We start from the raw sequence: 9125 nt of genomic DNA, 5'->3' as shown, positions 1-9125 counted from the left end.
GAACAAGAACAAGAACATTTTTTGAAAAAGCGGTTTTTGCTCATTTTCGGCAACTTTTTTCTCGAAACCTATTAGATCTGGGTTGTTGCAAAAAAATTACAGCTATAAAGGAGGATTTGCCCTATATTTTAAAGAAAATTTGGGAATTTTATCTTTTGTAGAAAAAGAGAAAAAAATTGTCAAAGTTGGGTGTTTTTCAACGTTACGCTTTTTCGTGCAGTTTTTGATGGTCAACCCTTATACAACTGTCCTACCGGACAGTTTTAATTTATTTTTTAAAATCTTTTATTGGAATTTACAACTGAAACTATTGTTGCAACAAGCAAATATGGTACCTGATAAAAAAAATACGTGAAAATCATGAGTGGAGAAGGCTCCCAGTGGTGTCACTCCAGTATCGTGCTCTTGCTATACTGCTCTCACGATAAGAGTAGATCACGAGGCCATCTTCTCTTCAATCTCCTTAGAGGATTACCACATAATGTGGAGGAAGATAGGTGTTCTATGAGAGGGTTAGGATGAGCTGCTGTAGAGTGGAATGAAATTTGAAGAAACGAATGTTAGCTAGATCTGTAATGAAAGGAATTTTGAGGTCATTATGGATAGTGTGAGGTTAGATACATAGAACGGAGCGTTAAGAAGTTTTCGAAGTATTTTTTGACTGTAATGCCTGGAGGTGTAGTGAGTTGGAACGGTTTAGTCGATCCCCATACTTCGATGGGCCGTATGACCAAATAGGTCGCAGTAACAGTAGATATAAGAGTATTTTGTTATGTAGGTTAAGTTTCGAACGTTTGTCAAGTAGTTTGTAGCGTTGGTTAGTTTCTTGTCTTTTCAGTCTAGTATGGGGGATTCCATGTCAACCGTTTCTAGGTGCAGTCCAAGGTAGCGTACTTTGTCCCACAGTTATTACAGGAGTTTGGTTCAAGATGATGGGAGGTAGGATTTTCCGTCTAAGAGTAAATACTATAAACTTTGACTTCGTAACGTTTAATATAGATTTTTTTTTTTATCTGTAATAGCTAAATAATGTGCCTATTTTTTTTTCCGGCGCATCGACGTCTGTGGCCATCAGCGCCTACTACACAGTTTCTTTTCTCACATAAAGGCCACTACAGCTGGGATGGTACCTATTGTCCTATCGGGCTGCCACACACATATCTTGCTCAGCAAGGCAGGGCGGAGACTAGGCAAACGGAAGCAGACCGCGCTCTCCTCTTACATCATCGATCTAGCTGACGAGAAATGTGCCTATTATTATGCAAAATTTAGTGAATAATTTCATATTTCAATCACTTGTGTCTGAAAATAGTTATTGAACATTGTTCTATCACTTTGTTTTGTGAATGCATAACCTCAAAGGCACCACGATAGCCGAGCGGTTAGAGATGGGACTTGCTAAGCTAATACTTATTGTGGAGGTAGTGGGTTCGATTCCCGGTCCTAAACCTTTGAATTTTATTTAATTTCATTTATAAAAGGAATTAGCAGTAAATTATGTTTTTTCTGCAACCATGTAGGGAAGTTCTCATTACTCAATTAAAATCAGCTGTGTAATGCCCAACTTCCCACACTAGTGGGGGGAAATTCCCATTAGTGTCACTTTCCGCACAAGTGAGTGGAAAAACTTTATTGTGCTTCCTTGATATAAGAAGTTTTGTTATTAACATAAATATTTTCAAAACTCTAATAAGCTTATTTAAATTTATTTTATTTAAATAATTAAAAAACGAATATTAAAAAATAAAATAAAAATTGAAAGGAATATAGAAATCAAAATAATACTTTAATAAATAATTAGATATTTTTAATTATAACAGTTAAAAAGGTTATAGTGTTACCTTATAGAAATTTAAAATGGATTCTAGTGATGCCTGTTTAGAAAACACTCCTCCATCAATAAAAGAAACAGCAGAAAATGTAATAAGTAATGTAAATACGTAAGTAATGTAAATAATTGTAATATAACAATAAATGTTTATAATAAATAAATTACTTTTTGTAGACTGTAAAAATGAAATTTTTAATTTTATTAGTTAATAAATGGTTGCAGTAAAAATATAATATTTAACTCTAGTGTAAAGTATTTTCCTCACACTCGGCAATTTGCACTTGCACTCGCATCGCTTCGCTCGCTCGTGCGTGCAAACCCTGCCTCGCGTGAGGAAAAGTACTACTTTCCACACTTGTTAAATAAATAACTATTGCTAATCGCCTCCTTCCACAATACCCCTAATTTGGTACATGAATGTGCAAAGCCTGCCTGAAAAAATAGTCATTGCATTACTTTTAATTTAGTTAGTTTATTTATTTATTATTTTTTTTTAATGATTTAAGGCGCGTCAACATCCAAGGTTATTAGCGCCCGGAGCTTTTTCCAGTGCACTGCCGGCCTCCGGACAGTGTTCTCTCGTTACAGACAACACTGTCCATCACCGGACAGTGAGCTGTAAGAAGCTCCTAGGAAGAGAAAATCTAAAGGTCAGCTGCTGGATTCGAACCCGGGACCTCCGCGTGGGAGTCCAGTATGCTAACCTCATAGCTAATCCCTTCCCTTTAGTTAGTTTATTTATTTTTTTTTTTATTCAGAACCTCTAGAAACTATTTTTAGTGAATCTAATATAAGCAGTTTTCTTATCTAGATCAACTGTAGAAGTGAAACTGCCCCAATGGCAACGCTCTCGCCGGAGTTTTGTCACATTACTGTTTAAAAAAAACTGCAAAATAATTATTTCACATAAAAACCTGCCTACGTACTTCCTATTCTTATGTATTAAATATAACATAATAAAAATGTAAGCATGTTTTTAAGTTAAATAATTATTTTAACATTTTTCTCAATCTTTTCGTAGTAATATTGTTTAGTTCAAAATCCGCCAGAAGACTATTTGCAAAGTACATCATTCTGTTAATAGGGAAATGATAAGAATAATTGATTTTGAAAAAGCTTGGTTAGAATAAGTTTTTTTTAAAAGGGTTTGAAAGGAAGTTACGCGGAAATTAAGTAAAGTAATTTGTATAATAATAAACCATTTCACTTCCTAGAAGCTTCTAATAGTTTATGTCCGGAGATGGGACAGTGTTGTCTGCACTGAAAAGAAATTGAAGTTTTTTTTTTGTTTTTTTTTTCACTTTATTTGTACATTTACAACTGCAACAATTGTTGCATCAAGTAAATTTGATATTACTGGTTCAGTTCACTTGTAATGTCATGGTTAGAGCAATCACCCACTGGTGAAACTCTTTCACAATGATTTACGATCACAACAAATCTCTGGGCCACCTCCGCTTCAATCGTCGAGGAGGATTGTCTGGAAGGTGAGGAGAGGAGAGCTGTTGTACGAGAGGATTAGGATGGAGAGAGCTAGGAGGCTGTGAAATTTGCGGTAGCGAGACTTTATAAGATCGGTGACGAAAGGTATGTGAAGGTCAGTGTGTATGGTAAGGTTAGAAATGTAGTAAGGAGCATTCAGGATTTTCCTTAGGATTTTAGATTGTAATGTCTGTAGGCGTTTGGTGTTACGAGGGTTTGGTTGAGCCCCACACTTCTGCTCCGTATGTCCATATGGGTCTTAACAGAGTCTTGTAAATTGTCAGTTTGTGATTCAAGTCGAGTTTAGATCTGCGGTCAAGTAGTCTAGTAAGTAACTTGTAGCGTCTGTTCACGTCTTGTCGTTTCAGTCGAGTATGTGGGTTCCACTTGAGTCTCTTGTCAATGTACAGTCCTAAGTATCGTACGACGTCAGCTGGAGGAATCGTTACACCGTTCAGTTGAAATGGTGGACTCGCAGATTTTCGTAAAGCAAACGTAATGTGCACTGATTTTTGTTCATTAAGTTTTATTTTCCATTTACGGAATCAGGTTAAGAAATTAAAGTAAATAAATAATAAACAAGCGGACTGAATAACCAAAAAAAACTAAGAAATAATCTTCCAAAATATTGTTTTATCTCAATTCTTGAAGATTAGTTTGTTTGTTTAATCCTCTTTTAGAATTGAGCGTTTCGTCACATTATCTCGGAGGTTAGAAATAGATTCGTTCTCATCTGTCTTTGCTTTGCTGGCACGATAAATCATTGGTAGAACAACCATACAAAACAGTGTGGCAAACATTCCCTCTCTCAAAAATATACACTTAAATATTGTACACACCAAACAAATCTCCTCCATGGTTCCGGTACTGCAAATGTAAATTCTTCCGTTCCCTATTTCCTGAAGCTCTTCAGATAATGTAGACGACTGTCCCTAAGTTTGTGTGTATGCGACTGTGCTTTACTTTGAAAAATGATAATCAAAACGTTCTGTAGGAGAGTAAATTAGAAAATGTGTACCGTGCATGACTCCCCTATGATGGTAAGGGATTTTCTGATTCTAGTTCATTGTCTGCTTATAGCTCTGTCACTATAACTGATTGTAACTGCTACGGATTATTATAGTTATCCCCTCTTCATTCAACGCACTTACGCGTTCCAAGTTTCTCATACTGTCAACAATAAACATTTCCGCCCTTCTTTAGGCAAATAATCCTTGGTAACATATGCTAGCTTGTCCTGCTAAGCCTGTAAAGCTGTTAAGATTTATTACCCAATGAATTAAAAGCAAAGAAAACATTAACTAAATCCCTACTAGCTATGACGTAAAGAGCTTTAAGAATGAAATCGTCGCATGATTTACGTCTAGTGAAATAATCAACAGTAATAACTAACACATTTTTATTCGCCTGCATAATAACGATTTGCAAAGCACTGAAGTTTGTTGCATGGCTTCTCCTGGTGGGTACTTCATTGTTGTACCCTTAGTGATATCTACATAAATTGCTTACCAAAGCTTGTATCTTCCTCTACAACTGCAACAAGAATCAAAAGTAAAACTTCTGAACAGATTTTTACTACAAATACAGGTTTAGAAATTTAAACAACTTTGATAGAAAATAAATAATAATAACTCGATGATGGCCCTCAGAAGAAATAATTTTCTCTTCTTAGGAGCTTATTACAGCTCATGGTCCTGCGATAGGATCTTTCGAGTCAGTAACGGGAAAACCAGTGGTCAGCAATGTACTCAATAAACCTCAGATTTTTTCTTTTTGCGAGGAGGAAAAATGCGGAAAAGGCACCTTCCAACGATCTGTCGAGTGTGTGGGGCTCAACCCACTAAAAACCCTCTTCAGGCAAAAAATGTCCAATCCCGGAACCGCCAAACAGCATTACATCGGGATGGCGCCTCGTATACTTGGCTTCCCTTCTTGTTTACTCTTCCTCCATACCTGTAATTATCCCTGGTCCTTTCTTATCCTTATTAGTATATTATTTTTTACAATGGAAGAGACCTTCACCTAGTGCTGTTCAAGAGCTGAGCTATAAGGCTATAAGGTTCGAGCCTTGAGCGCTCGAGCTCTCAGGGCTCAGCGGGTGACTCGAGTCAGTGCTCGAGCTGAAGCCTCACAGAGAGCTCGGTGAGCCTCCAAGGCTTGGCACAAAAGGCTCGAGCTTTTTTTTTTTTTTGTTTTTTATATGAAGCATTTTATTTGTACTATTAATAAATTCATTTCTTAACATAAAATCAAGTTATAGCAGCTAATGAATTTTTTCAACATATTTTTGTATAAATGAATACAATAATTTTCAAAATGTTCGTTGTTCATTGATTACTCGTCATTCCTTAAGAAGTTAAAAAGGCTTGCACTTTGTGAGCCTTCAACTCCAGGTTTGTGAGCCTCCAACTTGAGCTTCACGGCTCGAGCTTCGAGGGCTATGAGGCTCGAGCTTTGAAGGCTCAAGCCGTAAAGGCTCGAGTCGAAGCTCGACTCGGTTGAGCCTTCAGCTCGAACCTCAACTGAACAACACTACCTTCACCTAAGCTTCCTTGTCTTCCAGCATCTGTCCGACGATGTTGTCCGGAGTTATAGGACCGGTAACTTCCTGCATGCTTCTTCTTTTTTATTGCTAACGTGAACATTCAAAAAAATCATCAGAGTGCCCGTAAATGCGTGTCCCAGATGGCCTTTTCCCGATTTTATTAGGGAATCCTGCGAAATACCAGTAGCCAGTAAGGAATTGGGCGAGATAATAATCCTCCTCTTCATGTTTCCTATTTGCCCAGGTCACCGGATCAACAATCAACCTTGCAATCCATCGCTCATGGTCGTCATTCGTCCAGCAGTCTCCCGATTCTTGTGCCAGCCAAGCAGTCGCTCTCTTTTTGGCGTCGGTACTACCCAAAGACTCCCTCAGCAGATAGGTCCGTCTTCTGGCCATTGCCACCAAAGTCAATGGTGGGAACCTCTGCTATTACCAAGGCCACCGACCCCGTAACCGTCCTGTAAGCACTGATAGCCCTCAGTGCCCCTTTATTTTTGGACTGCCCCCAGCCACTTCTTATAACATGGCCGCGGTCATGAGCCGTCTCTTGTTAAGCGAAGGTCCTCCAACGTTTGCCATTAGTCTGCTTAGTGCAGATATGGTTTTTTTTTCAGCCTTGAGAGTTGAGACATCTTTTAAATATTCCCCTAGATATTTCAACGCGCTCTTGGTTTCCATTGCAACCTCTCCCATTTGCATCTCGACTCTGGTCAGACATCAGAACGTCAACATATCAATAATAATAAAAATCGGCTGTATAAGGGCATGTTGAAATCAGAATACCCCTCCTAAAAAATAAACAAAAACACAAAAATCAACCCCGAATTCCACAGGAAGTTCAAAAATGGACATTGTTTTGAAGATTCGGTTAGGTTTGCTTGATTTTATCCATTGTTGGGCGCACTTTTCTGGTGATTTACATCCATTATAAGAGGTACTCTTAGATTACTCAGTTTAGTGTTAAGAGATTTCGAATTCACTTACACCATCTCACGCTACACTTGCTCAATTTTTGTTACCACTTGCTGAACATCGATCCTGGTTTCAAAAGACTAAAGGGACCAATAGTTTAAATTTTGGAACTGCTCACTACAGACGGATGTCAACTGGCTAGAATTTAATACTCCTTCAATATCAAGATCTGCCGATATTAGTTATTCTTTTGTTTACCTTAAGATGTAATTTAAATCGACTACTTTACAACTGACCAATAAAAATCTCATTGGTTTAGTTCTGTAAACCACCCATATATATGTATGTTGTAATAAATGTCTGAAACAGGTAGCCATTAAGACAAAATAAAGAAAAAATAGAATAGAATGTAAAAATAAAAGAATCACTATCTAATGATTTCACTATTGCCGGTGTAAAGTAATAAATAACCTCTTAAGATAAAGAAAAATAACTAATATCTCGGCAGGGCATAATATTAAACAACCTCTATTATGAAATATATGTTTATTCGATAATAATCAGATAGCTGACAGTGTTTGGTCTATCCTTTACTTACTCCCGGCTCCGTCATCTTGCTTTCTTGTTTTAGCCATACTCTCTCTTGTCCCTTCTCTTCTTCCAGAATATTAAACTACTTGGCCCATACATCTTATGCACACTATATACATGTAATGCTTTAAACAATATATCATACTGGCGTATAATATTAATTCAAGTCATTTTTTATTTTTTTATACTAACTATATATAATCTGAGATCATTTATCTAAAAAAATATATCATATATGAGACACGCAAAAGAACACAATGCTGGTGGTGGTGATAGTTGACATTAATATTATGTAAAAATACTTATTAGTTGAAGAGTTATGATAAATATATTGAATTAATTTCTTTAATTGAGTAACAATTTAAAGCTCAATATTTATAGCTTTTAAAAATATTTTTTGTTAGTTTATTGCCTTCGTAATTAAGATTCGTTTATATATTTACTAAATTTATTTATTTTTTTGTACGTTCGTTTAGTTAATCTTCTACTTGATTATTTGCAACTGTAAAATTTACTACATGCAAACGCGATACTACACAAGTCTGTCCAGGTTTTAGCCTACGCAGATAACGTGGATATAATTGGATGGTCCCTCCAAGATATGGAAGGATCCTTCCTTAATCTGGGTTAGAGCGATTGGAAAAGTGGGACTACAAATAAATGCTGCCAAGACCAAATATTTAAGAGCCGAAAGACCTGCAGATCATCCCGCGCACGTAACATTTGGCAATTATATGATTGAACAAGTTGATTCATTCAAAGAAGGAGTATGTTGGCCAATAGGTGCTATAATGGTTTAAATAAGCAAGTGAAAAGCAACCTAATTTCAAAAAATACAAAAATGCTTCTCTTCTAAAACCCTGATCCGACCTGTATTAACATACAGCTGCGAAGCTTGGGTAATTTCAAAAAAAGAGATGAAAAGATGCTGCAAGTGTTCGAGAGAAAAGTTCTTCGACGAATTTTTGGCCTCATTAAAGAGGGCGCGATTAGCAGAAGAAGAAAGAATCAGGAACTACAGCATCTATTCCAAGAAGCAGACATCGTAAAGGTAATTAGGCTTGGCAGGCTCAGATGGGGCGGCCATGCGGGAAGGATGTCTGAGTTGGAAACACCCAGACGGCTTCTACAGGAAGATGTACATACAGTCAGGAGAGTGGGCAGACCTAAATTGAGATGGAATGATGGGGTAGGCGTGGATGCCATAGACCTGCCAGGAGTGAGGAATTGGGAGGTTGCTGCAATGGACAGGGAGGACTGGCGGAAGCAGATTGAGGAGGCCATGGCCCAGTAATGGGCTGTAGCGCCAATAGTAGTAGTAAATGCGATATTAGAATTAATTGGCATGAGTGACATTTGAAGAAGATACACACTCAGTGGTTGAACTGTTTGAGGAATCCGATATTGTATCCTGTATACAAGCGGGTAGACTGCGATGGTTGGGACACATTCACCGCTTGGAGGATTAATGGGGACCAAAGAAAGTTATACATGGACATCCTGGTACGTGAAGATCCTGAGGCAGCCCAATTTTGAGATTGGTTGCCTGGGATGGATTTTAATTACCACACTTTGCTTAATTCAAACACATAATGTCGATTCCATTTTAATAATAAGTGTGTAAAAAATATATAAAAGGTAAAAATGCAATCTTGATAACAAGAAGCAGTTACAGTAACCGCAATCAATTTAATTACTACTAGACAGCCTTATTAAGAGAGACGTGTGATTGTCGCTTAGGATGGAATGTGCACAGAAAGG

At 37.3% G+C, this 9125-nt stretch overlaps 1 protein-coding gene across 1 annotated transcript; it reads left to right on the top strand.

Annotated features, from left to right (window-relative positions):
- Positions 1 to 8289: 8289 nt before the first annotated feature.
- On the top strand, positions 8290 to 8658 carry LOC141458126 (uncharacterized). Its single transcript, XM_074135722.1, has one exon. It carries the CDS (start codon positions 8290 to 8292, stop codon positions 8656 to 8658), a length of 369 nt encoding a protein of 122 aa, XP_073991823.1.
- The last annotated feature ends 467 nt before the right edge of the window (positions 8659 to 9125 follow it).

The sequence above is a fragment of the Rhodnius prolixus genome, unplaced genomic scaffold (genome assembly GCF_049639745.1).
Source record: "Rhodnius prolixus isolate KJV_2025 unplaced genomic scaffold, Rpr scaffold_5, whole genome shotgun sequence".
Classification (NCBI taxonomy): Eukaryota; Metazoa; Arthropoda; class Insecta; order Hemiptera; family Reduviidae; genus Rhodnius; species Rhodnius prolixus.
Note: the sequence above shows the minus strand (reverse complement) of the source record. Positions and strands in the feature narration are given on the sequence as shown.